The sequence below is a fragment of the Neopsephotus bourkii genome, unplaced genomic scaffold (assembly GCF_033783945.1).
Source record: "Neopsephotus bourkii isolate Nb327-2 ecotype Australia unplaced genomic scaffold, CSIRO-AGI_Nbou_v1 NB_1120, whole genome shotgun sequence".
Lineage (NCBI taxonomy): Eukaryota > Metazoa > Chordata > Aves > Psittaciformes > Psittacidae > Neopsephotus > Neopsephotus bourkii.
Window position 1 is genome coordinate 3841300 of NW_026901606.1, and position 14467 is coordinate 3855766.

Here is a 14467-nt window from a genome sequence, read left to right on the forward strand (position 1 = left end):
GAGAGTCTCGTGCCTCTGTAATTCCTAATTCCCAATAAGACTGGTCTTGTCTGGCGGCCTCTTGCCTGTTACCAGTTGGCACCTTGGTCTAATCATGAACTGAAGTTAATGGGAGCTGACTGTGAAGCTGATGGACTCTGTTACCTTGTCTGAGGCTGCCACCAGCAAAAGCTAAGCTCTGCTTCAAGCAAGCAGTTCTGCATTGCCTGGGCACTGACAACTGAGGGATGGCCACAACAATGGACTTGCTAAGGGCAGCAAGCATAGGGTGGTGTTGATGACAAGAGGTTTTGGCGCAGCATGGTTGTATTGATCTTCTTTGGCAACAAGGTCCAGCCAACTCCACCAGCTCTGGCAGCTGAAGACTGACTTTCTGTTGGGCACAAAGTGGTGGTTTGGGGGGAATTGTGCTGTGCATTTGGTCTTTGGCACCTTGGCAAGGGTTTTCATTTGCAGTTCCCACCTTACCAGGCAGCTCTGGGGCTGGGGTATCACAGTACCTGGTTACTGGTGTGCCAGTGCCTCTTGCTCAGTAGACTTGGAGTGGTATGAGGTGCACTTCATTATTCATGGAGGACTGGCATGGGTTTTTTGTCTTTAGCTGTGGAAGTGTTCTTTTCTGCTGGTTTGGTTAAAATTAAGTCCTTGCTTCCATCTGTTTCTGATGGCTGTCGCTGGCCAGCAGTATTTTGTATATTTGGGTGTTGCTCAGAACTGAGAATTGCATTTCGTGTTGTGCAGCTCTATTACAGAAATGCAATCAGGAGCATCCACCACTTCTAATCAGTGCTTGGGGGCTCCTGGGGAGAAGTGAGGTGGTTAACAGCCCCACAGTGTACTTAAACCTGCTGACAGCACAGCCCTTGCTTTCTGCACCACGCACAAATGTGAATGGATGCCTTTTGTTTTACTGTGCCTCATGCGGAAGATGCAAGAGACCTCGTGTTAGCTGGGGGAGGCAGCTTGTTACAGGCCCAGCTCTGTCAAGCGCTAACAGTGGTAAAGGTCCCGGTTTGCTGTAGGTGTCCATGCTGGACACAAAGCTGCCTTCTGCAGGGCTGCAGTGCCTGGCTGTGCATCATCCTGGGGGGAGAACCGTGGGCATGGGCACATCAGCTGGTCCCAGGCTGCAGCACGTGCTTTTAACATTCCCAGCTCTGTCCTTTGCCCCAGCATTGCCCTGGCAGCACAGGGTTCACTTTTCAAAGCAGCCTCAGCCTTTCTGAAATATGGTATTATTGAGTGCAGCTCCTTGAATAGGCACCAGGTGCTATTTCTGCTCAGCTGCTTGCCTCAGGCAAGGGCAAAGGTGATCCATCCAGGGCCCACCAGGCACTTGTCATCTACTTCAACGTTTGCACACCAGTAAATGGCTCTCATGCCATTTGACACCTGGCGTATTATTCTTCTTGCACTATAATAAAACCTTGGAGAGTATTGTTTGGGGTGCAGCACCAAGCGCCTTGCTTTATTAATGGGCTAAATCACATTCTCTGTGACGTGTGCTGGTGGCCTCATTGCAGCTTGGGCATATGGTGACCAATGGGGCTACCAATGGGGTGCGTGGGCAGAAGGGAGCTGATGGAACCTTCTTGTCCTTTCTAGTATTAGTATAAGGGATTATCTTAATAAACTAAAGATATGTATCTTCACCAGTTATTAGAACTTTAAGTTATTTCAAATTAATTATTTAATTATTATAATAATATATATATAGAGAGAGATAAAAGGTAAACCAGTATACTTAATTTTTCTTGTGGTTACTGCAGCAGTTGAGTCTCCAATCCATGCCAGGCCTGGGGCTTTGCAGAGTACTTTGTGTGTCCAGAATAGATTCCCTTCAACCACCAAAAAGCACTGAGCTGCTCTGATGTTTATCTGGTGTATTAGCAATGTGGGTTGTGGGGCTGTTGCTTAGCAGGACTCTGGGTTTGGTCAGATTATGCAAACCCTGTAATTAGTTTTCCCTCTAATTGTCTGTGGAAAGTGAGATTGTGAAGTTTCCAGTCCAGAACCTGCTTTTCTCTCTGCTCAGTTTTAGCTCCTAAATGTATTGGTTTAAACTGGTTTGATTGTATTTTCAGCAGTTTTTTACCCCACCCTGGGATGCATTTGCAGCCCAGACAATGCACCTTTCTTACTTAAAAATAACAAAAAGGAAACAGACTGCGTATTAATCACATTTAAAAGCCTGTCCAAAGCGGTTACATATAAACCAACATCACTTGACAGAAACTGGGATGGAGCTGCATGAAACTGCTAATTCAGGGAACGGCACAATGCATTTTACACAGTGATTTTTATTCATTTGAAGAAAGACTCTTTCCAAAGCATTTGTTGCTATGACAGTTGGCTGTGCCGCTCTCTCCCATGGGCCAAACCAAACTGGTTGCCCAGTTTGGCCTCTGCCAGGTCAGGGAGAGCTCTGGACGCGTTGGCATGCAGGGATGGGGTCTTGAAAAGCTGTTGTCAGCATCCCCAGGTTTTCATTCTGTCCTCTGTGCCAGGTGGGCTCGAGGGTCTTATTTCTCTTTTTCCTTATTCTATACATCTCCTGTCTGCATCTGCAGTAGCAGAAAGGAGTGTGTGAAGTTCTACTGCCAGCAGCAGTGGTGCAGGACATGCACTGAAGCACCCAACCATATTGCTGTGGGCTAGGAGCAAACCCTCCTGGTACCCACACTTTCAGCATCAAACTTCCCAACTCCCGAAAGCAAATGTCTATTTTAAACTATATGCTTTCCCTCTGTTACAGTAATGTAGAGAAATTCCCATCCCACCGTGATGTGCCACGTCTTCATGGCTCCATCTGAGCTGGAGAGGAAGCAGCAGGATGGGTACAGCACTCTGCAGCCTGCAGCAATGGTTCATATTCAGCAGGTCCCGCTTGCAGAAGGTTATCAAAACAGCCCCGCTGCCAGCTCTCCCTCCTGTGTGGGGCTGTTTCTCCAGGGCCTCCTGGGAAATGGTTTTAAATGGTGTGTTGGAATTTCTCAGACTTTCAGAGTTAATTTTCATGGTTGTGGGTTTATATTGCACACTTAGAAAAAACAGTGTCACTAGATCAGGCTGGATTTATAGCTCGTGTCGCTATTAATTTGACCGTGATTTAAAGCAAATTCTTTATGTAACATAAAAGAAAGGGTAATATATGTGATTTAAAAGAAAGTAATAGGTAAAATCTGGTTTAGCAGGACCCAGAGGTATGTTTGACAGCTCTTTCCTGTGATGAACTGCTTTCTGCAGGACCTTGGTACTGCAAATATTTACATCCACGCTTAGCTGGAAGCCTGTGAATCCTTCAAGCCCCATGGAAGAGCTGCCCTTGCTGTGAGGGTATTTCTTTCTGACAGTGATGTCTTGCTAAGGTATGCTTTTTGGGGGGTGGGATTTTGCATCTGGATTCATTGAAAATGGCTGGGGTCAGGCCCTTCTCCCAGCTGAGATGCACAGAAAGCGGCCACGTCTCAAAGGCCAGCATTTGCAGAGCTTTCCAGGGAAGGTTTCTGGCTCCTATGGAGCCAATATGGAAATTAATTCCTATAAATCTGTCTCCCAGCTAGCAGCAAATACCCTGCAAATGCTGACAGCTGAGGCACTCTATTTAAAATGGCCCATGAAGTGTTTAACCTTAGTTTTCACACCGGCTAGAAAACGGGGCTGCATAGAAAGTGCGTTCATAGTGGTGTACCAGGTGATAGTGGAGAGGTGGTGGTGCTTAACCCTCAGGATGGCAGAGAGGAACATGGGCTGAACCTGGCTCCAGGGGTTGCAGAAAGAACCCCTGATCCACACTGCTGTTTCCCCCAGCACCAGAAAAGGGGACCTGTGGCACTGGGACCGAACCAGCCACCCTGTTGGAGGGGTATCAAGGGACACCAAGGAGTCCCGTTGAGTGGATGTGTCCCATAACCTGCAGGCACCTGGTCCTGGGAGCTGCTGCCCACAAGCAGGGCAGTCTTGTAAAGGTCATTGCAACGTGTTTCCCAGTTAAATAACTGGGGGCAATGAAAAACAGGCTTGGAGCCAGAGAAAGGTGCTGGTTTTTGTTGTAAAACCCATTTAGAGGCACAGTGAGAGTAGGGACACTTTGGGGTCAGCTGCAGGCCAGCTCTCAACAGTGAATAGAAAAGGTCTGTACAGAGGCACGCACAGGAATGCAGGTCTATGAGCTCCCAGCTATGAAGAAATCGTGTTTCTTTGCCACAGCTGGGTTTGCTGGCTTTGGCATCAGGGCTAAATGCCGTGGGGACACCTCTGGATACAGGGATTTAGAGCGATGCCACCAGAGGGTGCCCTAATAATATTTAATGCATGCAAGGCTCCTCAGGGGGGTAGCCTGGGGGAAAAACCTGCCTTATCCTGAGCAAGGGGCTGGCAGAGGGTGTGGAAATGCTTTTAATGGCCCAAAGGTGGAGAAAAAATACCGTGACTTTTCAAACGGTTTTCCTTCTGAATCAGGGCAGGAAGAAGATGACTGCTGCCTTCACCTGCTCCTCCCCACCTCCTTGGCTTGCTTGGCAGAGAAAAACCCCACCACAGACCACTGTGCTACATGGAAACTGGGAACAAGCTCCATGGGTGCCATGTGAGTGCTGCCCATGAAGCCCTTGCTCCACGCTTTGTCCTTTTCTGCAGTGGATGCTCTATCAGTGAGTGGCCAAGTGCAGCCTGGGGCACAGAGCTGCTTGCCATCACCCCTCCAGATTCAAGGGAGGCATGAAACAGCCAGGCTTGGACCAACTGCTGGTTTCAGTAGTCCCACGCTGGTAGGCTCCTTGATTTTCATGTCTGATATTGCTATTGGTGCTATTGGCCCTGCTGTGTGATAGTGCAACCTGGCATTTCTTGGGGATGCAGCTCAATTGCTGGCTGCACATCTGCCTGTGGCTGCACATCTGTACACATGTACATCCGTATGTTCAGACAGAGTGCATACTTGTCCCAGCCCAAACCCCATCAGTGGTGGCTTTGGTACCTACTGCTGTTGGCCCATCACCCTCACTGCTGGGAAGCAGTGGGAGCTTTGGAGCATGTTGAGGCTTCAATTGCTTATGTCTGTGTGTATTCATACAGTTATACTTTCAGGAAAGTGAAACAAACATAGATGCAAACCCAAAGAAGAGAGGTTGTGCTGCACAGGGGCAGATCTGTTCCAAAGGGCTTAAGAGCCAGGGGCACTTGCTGTGATGCTGAGAGGGGACAGTCCCTGGTCCTAATGACCCCTGTTCCTCTGTGCAGTTCATTAAACAGCACATCCCAGCATGTTTGATGATTGTTTATATGCAGTTTATTTAATATTCCCCTAATGTTGGGTGTTCAATCACAGTGCATGCTCCATTGGTCTGTGTTTGAGATATACAGGCCCCAAATGAACAAGCCAGGTGGGACCCTGTGGGGTTTTACACCAGCTCTCCTGTGTCCTCATTGCTGCCGGTCCCTAAAAGGAGGCAAAGGGAGGTATGTAGAGACTTGCCCAGGGCCAAAGGGTCTCTCATTCTGTGACACAGGCAGAGAGATGTCAAAGCCCACCAGGGTCAGTGGGGAGCAGTGTCAAGGCCAGGAGGAAGACACGAACCCTGTTCAGATGAGTCCTAGGTGCAGATGGATAAACCTAGCCCGTGAGGTGATGGAGGCTATGAGGAAATGGCAGTCTTGCTGCAGGCTGCTGCTCTGCGTTCCTGGGGGCTTCTCTGTCAAGGGACTCACTCCCCCAAGGACAGCAAAACCCATATTGTGTGGGTTTGTGCAGGGTGAGGGGCGGCCTTGGCTCTGTCCCAGTGCAGGGCAGCAGGGACCTCCCGTGGGGCTAGGAGGTGGTCTTGTGGGATGGGAACTGAGGATGCTTCTGGCATCAGGCACTGGAGAAGGGCTTCCCAAGGACCCAAACCTGATGGACTGGGGGATCTTAGCACTTTCTGTTCAGTTGAACGCTATCTGCTCTGTGTTCTCACCTGGCCAGGGATGCTGTGGAGGAAACAGAGTTCAGCTTCTGAAGAGCCTCTTTGTTCCTCTCCCAGCCATGATCTGAGACCTGGCTTGCGTGAGACAAAGTTTGTCCAGGCCATTTCAGATTCCCAGTGTAAAACTTCTGTTTGACAATAAACAAAGCTCAAGAAACCTCATTCACTGAAAGACAAACTTTGGTCTGGCTGCAGAATACATCGAGGCTCCTGCAACTTAGAAACCCCTTTGCAGCTGGGACAGCCGGGTAATGATCCCCGGGTGGGGAAAATCTAGAGACAACATGGACCGTTAAACATTTTGGGATGTAATTACACTATTGCCTAGTGAATGTATGGAGTAAACAGAGGAATATCAATAGAGCGTGTTTTATTCCTTTGTGCACTGCTCCTTTCTGCAAGCCAAGGAAAAGTAGGGATTTATGGGTGACTAAGACAAGCTCTTGCAGGGGGGTTGGACTAGATGATCTTTTGAGGTCCTTTCCAACCCTTGGGATTCTGTGATTCTGTGACTTAGATTGATTTCAGCCTTCACATGAACCATCGCTGCTGTCAGCCAATGGCATTCCTATAGAAATCCCAATGCAAGTATGTGTTCTAAATCAGACTCTTTCCTTTTGCTTTGACTAGAGTGTAACTGAGGGAGCTTATGTAATGCTGTATCGTTTCAAGATTAATTGCTACTGAAAGTTGAAGGATTTCTTGTCTGCCTTGCACACACACTCCCCAGCCCCCTCGGGATAATCTTATTTTTATTTAGTTCTTCCCTAAATTCCTTCTCCCCAGACAGTGAGTTTCACAAAGGCCAAGCTGCTTTCCTCCCCTAAAAGCCCAACTCATTTGCTAGCCCTTCCTGCCCCATCAGCAGGCAAACTGGGGGGTGCTGAATGAAGAGATGAGTATTTGCCTCTACTAACAGTTGGATTATTCCCACTTTTCAGATGCCATCTGTATGGCAGGGTTTGGTTTGCACTAACTCCAGCCTGTGGGCTGAGCTGAGAAAACAGATTGCTGCACCACTATGTTAAATAATCACCATTAGAGACTGGTTCATCAGACAACTTCAGGCTGCCGTGGAGGTTTGGGGGGGTTGGGAAGGAGATATGCAATTCACGTGCACATGATGATGCTGAAATCAGGTTTTAATGTAAGTTTTGTGATGTTCTGTTGCAGTGCTGTCACCTGGGATCCACGGGACTTCTCATGTGAGGTTTGCAGGCAGGGTGGCAGCAGCAGGCAAGCAGGGGTGATACCAGCAGCGCTCTCTTCCTGCTGCTCCTGGCTGGGTTAGTGCAGAAGCCTCGATGCTGTGAGCAGCTTCAAACCCACACTGAGCAAATACTCCATGATCAGCAACATTTTACATTGCAAACCACCAGGCACAGACCTGTGTCCCACTGGTGGCAGCTCTGAAGCAGATACACACACATGCACAATGCAGAAAGGTCCTTTTAATCCTTCTGCCCCTGGAGAGAAATGGCAGAGCTCCAGAGCCCACGTGAACACATGGAGATCCCTGCCTCTCAGGTGTTGCAGACAAAGCACACCAAAGTATTTTCCCTTTGTTCCTTACATTTGAGATCAGTACAGTACATGCAGTACGCTGCTTTTAGCTGATCTATTTTTGCATACAATTAGGAAAATAACCTGAAGGTTTAATTTCCCTTTTTACTCAAAATATTTGAACTTTAACAAAATATTTGGTTCCTTTCCACTAACTATCGCACTTGCTGTGGGTACATCTACATTAGTCTTCAGCAAGATCTATTGGCATCTGGGTATTTCCACATCACTGGAGAGGACTCAGCATGCTCACGAGCTCGAGTGGCGTCTGTTTCTTGGTCTCCTCTTCTTTGTAAACTTTGATTTCAGCCAGTTGAAGAAGCCACCTTTTGCTTTCAACTCAAACTCTACTGGGAAGTGGTCGCTCACCCCCAGTGCCTGCAAGACAAGAGCACAGAGGGGTTTGGGAGCCAGATACTCACACTCTTTCAAACACTGCCCCAGCCGGTTTCACCATGCAGTGGGGAGGTGCAGTATGAGCACTGCATCACTTTGGGAGGATGCAATGGCTTTATGGCCAGGGCCATGTTCAAAACTGCCTGGATACTATTGGCTTTGTGCTGTGTTAGTCCTTGTCCCACTGCTGCAGAGGCCATTCTGTGCCTACCTGCTCCTCGGTCATCTGGAACTCCTTCTGGAAATCAAAGATATTGACAGACTGTGGCATGATGGCATCGACAAGCTTCTGCCCGCTGACCACAATCCTGCAAGGAACAAGGGAATGGGGTGCTGTTATGGGGTGCCCAACCAGCGGCATGCAGCACTGAGCTGGTGGCTGCAATCACAGATATCTATGGTTTGTCCTTACCAGCGGGCCAGGTACTAAGAGATGCCATCACCTGCTTTCTGCTCAGTTTGGCTCATTGTTGTCCTTGACAGTGAAGCACCTAAATGTCTTGGTGTGTGTTGGCCTTGGAAGCCAGCGTTACCTTACTTCTATCTAAACCATCCCTAACAGTCCTGCAGAGCTGAAAGCCGTACTGCATGACAACAAGCCTGGAAAGTGCTTTGTGCTCCTGACTAGAAGTATTCAGACCTTGTTTCAGTCCTCATTTCTCCCTGGACACTGTTTTATCTTTGAAGGCCTTATGCACATCTGCTTTATCTGACACTCATTGATACCTTTTGACATACTTTTTCCCCAGGGAGTCACAGTGAATGATTTGGTGGTGAACACTTTACCTGTCATATGGGCAGCTTGTGCTTCTCTTCACTGTTGTGTCGTTTTTGTCGCCGATTAGCCAGATGAATTCGGAGTAAGTCCTCAGCCGAATGTTCTTCCAGTGCTTTCGGGGAACATAGCTACACCCAGCATTAAAGTCCCCCATGAAGATGAAGTTCTGGAAGGTAGGAGGGGTTTAAAAGGTAATCATGAGGACAGCTTTTCAAAAGAAGACAGCAAGGACTTTTAGGGTCAATGGATGCTCCCAGTAGCCATTGCAGCTTGAATAGCAAGCACTCATTGGGTGTACTGGGGCAAGTCTAAATGAGGCAACAAAGATGCTCACAGGCTGGAGCACCTCTCCTATGAAGACAGACTGAGGGAGCTGGGGCTGTTCAGCCTGAGGAAGAGAAGGCTCTGGAGAGACCTTAGAGCAGCTCCAGTGCCTAAAGGGGCTGACAAGAAATCTGGAGAGGGGCTTTGGACAAGGGCCTGCAGGGACAGGACAAGGGTGAATGAAAAGGGTAGATTTAGATTAGGTATTAGAAAGAACTTCTTCCCTGTGAGGGTGCTGAGGCGCTGGCACAGGGTGCCCAGAGAAGCTGTGGCTGCCCCATCCCTGGCAGTGCTCAAGGCCAGGTTGGACACAGGGGCTTTGAGCAAGCTGCTCCAGTGGAAGGCATCCCTGCCTGTGGCAGGGGTTGGAACTGAGTGAGCTGTAAGGTCCCTTCCAACCCAAACCATTCTGTGATTCTATGCTCCTTCTTTTCTGCTGGGCGTACCACCAAGCACACTGATGAAACAACAGTTTTATTGTGAGATCAAGTTTACTTATTAAAATGTGGTGAACTCAATGGAAATATATTAAAGAGAGACTCAAAATGTGGGGCTTGTTGTCAACAGTTTTAAGGTTACCAGGCTGTGAGTAGTGAATAGCACGCCAGGTGAGTCAGTGCCAAAGCTGCTGTTAGTAATGTGGATGTGGCAACTAACCTCAATTTTCCAGCGCTGTTTTACGTCTAAGTACACATCATAGAGCTCATCAATCTCACGTACAGCTGTCTCTGGTGTGGTGTGTAGAGGGATTATAGCAAATTCTTTGACAGCTTAAAAACAAAGCAAAAGAACAGGAAAAAGAGTACTGGTTAACACACAATGAATCAGAAAGAAACAGAGACTGACTTGGAAACAAGAAGGTTTGTCTGAAGAAGAAAAAGCTGCTGTTCTGGCTGTGGATCAGAGTCATTGCTGTGTAATTGCAGTGCTCCCCACCAGCTGCCCAGTGAGGCTGAGCTGTGATGCGGTGGCGTGCTGTGTCAGGGCAAGGCAAACCCTGCTCTGATACCCATGGCAATAGCTGTTCCCATGGCTGTGCCAGTGGCATGGAGCACATCCACCAAGCCACTGCCCATGGCAGCAGACGAGGCTTTCCTGGGGATGCAGCACGCACTGAGCTGTGGATGATGCTGGAGGCAGCAGCCCCAAGGGGAAAATGCTGCCTGTGTAAGGAAAAGCAGCGTGGGGTCAGGATGTGGCCCCTCTCGCAGCCACCACCACATGCTTGGTTCCAGCAGGGCTATTTTGCTCCATAAGCCTTGCCAGTGGGAGGATGATTTGTTTCTTAAAGGTCTCACCAGTTTTTGGAGAGTGGAACCAGATGGTGAAGGGCTCTCTGGAGAAGGCATCCTCATCCCCAGGCTGGGTGTCCGGGTACTGGTAGGTCTGTTTCACCGATACCAGGTGTTGCCTGCAGCAGAATAAACAGGAAAGGGGATGTCACGCTCACGGCTTGCTGGGACATGTCTGACTCTGTGCTCTAGGCCATAGTCTGCGATGGATACAGCCACACCGGTGGCTCTGCCTGGGACAATCCCATGGCCAAGCACAGCCCATCTCACCCACACAGCCTGCTTCTCTCCAGGCCCCTTGGAGCAAAGCCACCACCGTGTCCAGCCCATCCCTACAGGGCAGGGCAGGGTAAGGGTCTGGCTTGCTGTCAGGGGGAGCTTGCTCACCGGTAGATGAAGGCATACTGCTCCTTGTAGCTCTTCCTTCCCAGCCTCTCGCTGACCACGCAGCGGTATTCCTCCTTCGGCCCCTTCAGCTCTCTGGAAGGAAGGTGGTGCTCCTGAGTTTATTTCTGCATTCATGGGGGGATGAGGAGGAGATAGTTTTGCCCAAGGGCATGGGATGTTGCCTGCCTGACCTCAGAGGGGGGTTGTAAAGACAACCAACCCTTCTCAGGACCTGGGGTCTGGATCTGCTCCACCACTGTCTCTTTCACTCTACCTCCCTCCTGCTTGTTGCTGCTCTACCTCTCTTTCAGCTGGGTTTCACATCCAGCCAGGCATATGCTGCTTGTTCCTCTGGGCTGCCAGTCCAGGCAGGCAATCCCCAATCTACAGCAATTCCCAACCCTGCAGACAGGCAGCTGCCCTGGTGCAGCGCAGTGGAAAGCTCTGTTTTTCCTTTGAGCATTATCTTTAACAGATTGAATCTAAGTTATTTTGATTTAAAAATATGTGTCCTACAGTGGTTTGGAGCTGACTTTGCTCCTGGCCTTCTGCGGGGCTGCCAGAGCCTTGTCCTTTCCTTGATGGCTGGGACAAAGCCCAGACCCTGATCTTTCACCCTGATAAGGCAGCACTGAGCAGAGCACAGGCTCTTGCCAAGCTTCTTTCCCAACATCTGCCTGCTTGCCCATGGCCACCGTACCTGGTGAGCTTCTCCACCAGGAGAGGACAAACCCGGTTCTTGTTCTCCTTTATCTCCATCAGCAACATGATGTCACAGCGAGAAATGATCTGCGAGGGGAAGGAGCAGAAGCAGTTTCGCACGTGGTGGGTTTTGGAGGATTAGAAACAGGTTGGACAGAAGTGGTTACTGGTGCGGGGAAGTCCTCTGTGGAAGAAGCAGCTCCAAGCCCGGGGTCGTGGGAGGGGGGCAGTGGCCTGGGCAGAGTCCTTCTGCTTTCAGAGCTGCCTCACATCCCCACTGGAGCTGGGAGAGGGAACTCGGGAGCAGAGCGGTTTCGGGTTTGTTGAAGAACTTCTGCCCCTGCCCTTGAGGAGGAAGTGTGGAGGGGAGGGGGCAGTGAGAGCTGCTGCTGCGAGCCTGCTTTAACCCCAGCACTGCTGGGGTGCTGCCCTGGCACCCCTGCCCTCACCTATGGCCGCTCACGCTTTTCTCTCCTCCTTGTCCCTTGCCACACTGGTCTCCTTCTCTGCTGCAGACCTGTCCTGCGCACAAGCACCCCAACTCCCTTGGTGCCCAGATGGATGTGGCAGGAGCTTTTGAGGGGCTTTGACAGGAGCCAGATAGGGTCCGTTATCAACCCACTGCAATGGTTTCCATCCTTTTTCTGGTGTAAGCACCCCAAGGGTCCTACAGCTTCATGTGCCATCCAAAAGCTGCATGTGCTGTCAGCATTCACCTGTCCCTGCTTCTGCTGCAGCCCCTCTGAAACAGCCCATGGACCCCAAAGCAACCCCAGGTTTGAAGTGAGGTCCCAGCACCTGTGGGCTGCAGTACAGAAGCTGCAGGGTGCTGGGGGGGGATTGCCCCAGCCCCATGGCCAGCACCAGGATCCCCATGGGAAAGCCCTGCTCACCCTGCAGCACAGAGCACCCCAGGGCTTCCTTCTGCCCATGACTTTGTTGTGAGTGATTTCATGGGAAAAAAAGCCCTTTTTTGCCCCCTGAAACTTGCAGAAATCGGTACATGGCCATTAGTGCTGATGGTATAAGAACAGTCCAGATATGGAAACCTCTCTTCTCCAGCAGTTTGCAACGAAAGGATTAAAACCTAAATGGTTTCATTCCTCATTGCTGGCTTTTGACATCTGCAGCCATCCCTCTAACACTGAGCACCACCTCCTCTCTTACTGTGGCATCTCAGAGGGCACCTGCAACAGCTGTAAGTGCAAAACAAGGTTCTTTTAAAAAGCTGAGTTATCTCCAGCTGCTGCAGAGGGAGCCTGATGCTCACATGAATTAGCAGTCAGGCTTTTCACTCTAATACGATTCTCCCTGCTGTCCTGAGAATATGTGTTTCATTAGACAAGAATACTGTAGAATAACCAGCACATAAGCAAGGTCAATAACGTATCACAAACCAAGGTCAATAATGTATTGCAAACCAAATTCTGTGCATTCAAAGTCATAATTATTTTTCCTGCACACAGAGGTTTTGCTTCTTTGCTAACTCCATTTCCAAAGCAAACAGCAGATGGTTTTGCTGTTCTATCCCCATGCAAGCTCTAACAGCAGTAAACATCCTACTCAAGCACAGGCTGATTTTTACTTTAAGAGAATGAAGTTATTTAAATTATTCACTCGATTTTAACCTGAAGTTCAACTGTGAAAAGATAAAAGTGCAAGATTACACAGCTAGGAAATCCCCAGAAAACTCAATGGCTGTCTCATTCAGGCAAATGAACGTACCTTTACCACGGCATCCACAACTTCAGGTCTGGCTATTTTAGTTTCTCCAAAAGACCTCACATTGAAGGAGCAGATTCTTAGGCTCAGAGATGGGTTGAAATTGAAAAGCCAAAGCAAGATGAAGAGCAACATCTTCAGGGACTTGGACAAAACGAGCTGCTGTGAGTGTGCCTATAAATATCTATGCGTGTGTTTGTGCATCCGTCCCTTTGTGGCCAGTTGGGCGATCAAACTGAGCAGTCAGCTGTGTCAATCACGAACATGAACAGGAATTACCATTTCCTCCTTTCCCTCACTTCCATCTCCCTGCGCAAAGCAGCATGGAGGCTTTGAACATCTGCCAGGGGGAAAACCAGCTCTCCCAAGCCAATGTCCCCATCTTGGAGAAGCAACTGCTCCAACAGACTTCAGCATCCATACCCATAGGGATGCCTCCTATGCCTGGACACCAGCCAGGAACACTATGGGCAGTGTTGGGCCAGGACCAGGCTCCCGGGACCACCCAGGAAAGAGGTCAAGACGAGGAAATGAATGGGGTGGATATAGTGAAAGGGTCTGGGAAGCAGCAGTGGGAAGAGGGAAGTTTCTGGAGGGCACCAGTGGTGGGCACCAGAAGCCCCAGTGAGAGGTGATGGTGGTGGGACACCCTGAACGCTGTGGTTTTGACCATACCCATGGTTTGTTCTGCTTGTGTTGTGGTTGGAAAGTCACGCTGTGAGAAAGCGATGAACCATCCATCACCCCAGGCCACTCACTTTTACCAGCTTCCACCTCCAACCAGAGCTGCTATGTACCCTGCTGTGGGCCACCCACAGCTGATGGGGCCCTATGGCTCAGTGCAGTGCAGCCATGGGGAGGTATGTGACATCTCCAGCACTGTCCCCAAACTCCAGCCAAGTGTCCCCAGCACCACAGTCTCAGGGTGGTGACCCAAGGTGTGTGCATGTGGGTCTGGCTCAAGCTGTGTGTTGAAGGGGGGCACATGAGTTTGGCCAAGATGACACTCACGTGAGGATGCTGCATCTGGGATGGCTTTGTCACATTGGGTGGCTTTTGCAGGGAAACCGTTCCCCTGACCTCCCTTACTCCTCCGTTGTGTGCCTGGAGATGCATTTATCGACAGGAGGTCTATAATGACAGCAGGTATAACAAGCAGTCAGGCTAAACGGCATCAAGTATCTTGGATTTTATTCCCTGTGCTTACAGGTTCCTTCACATCCTCCCTCCTTTCCCTGACACCAGCCCTGCAGCCCACTTGGACCCCACTGTCCTGCCTGCACCGGGAGCTGCCCTGCTGCCCTCCTGCTTCCTAATGAACACGGCAGCTTGGGAGCAGG

The 14467-nt window shown here is 49.8% G+C and overlaps 1 protein-coding gene across 1 annotated transcript; it reads right to left on the bottom strand.

Moving 5' to 3' along the window:
- Positions 1-7087: 7087 nt before the first annotated feature.
- DNASE1L3 (deoxyribonuclease 1 like 3) lies at positions 7088-13420 on the bottom strand. The gene is made up of 8 exons (XM_061362435.1): positions 13131-13420; positions 11404-11492; positions 10704-10796; positions 10323-10435; positions 9682-9794; positions 8709-8866; positions 8134-8230; positions 7088-7904 (listed from the first exon to the last, which is right to left on the bottom strand). The coding sequence occupies exons 1-8, from the start codon at positions 13260-13262 to the stop codon at positions 7776-7778; spliced, it is 924 nt and encodes a 307-aa protein (XP_061218419.1). The 5' UTR covers positions 13263-13420; the 3' UTR covers positions 7088-7775.
- Positions 13421-14467: the final 1047 nt, after the last annotated feature.

What these genes read in the sequence shown, in the direction of transcription:
- DNASE1L3 (XM_061362435.1), bottom strand. Translation starts at nt 13,262, where the DNA reads ATGTTGCTCTTCATCTTGCTTTGGCTTTTCAATTTCAACCCATCTCTG. An exon ending in GTTCCACTCTCCAAAAACTG is followed by an intron (nt 9,795 to 10,322) that starts GTGAGACCTTTA and finishes TTTGTTTTTAAG; the next exon opens with CTGTCAAAGAATTTGCTATA. An exon ending in ACAAGCTGCCCATATGACAG is followed by an intron (nt 8,231 to 8,708) that starts GTAAAGTGTTCA and finishes TGTTCCTTGCAG; the next exon opens with GATTGTGGTCAGCGGGCAGA.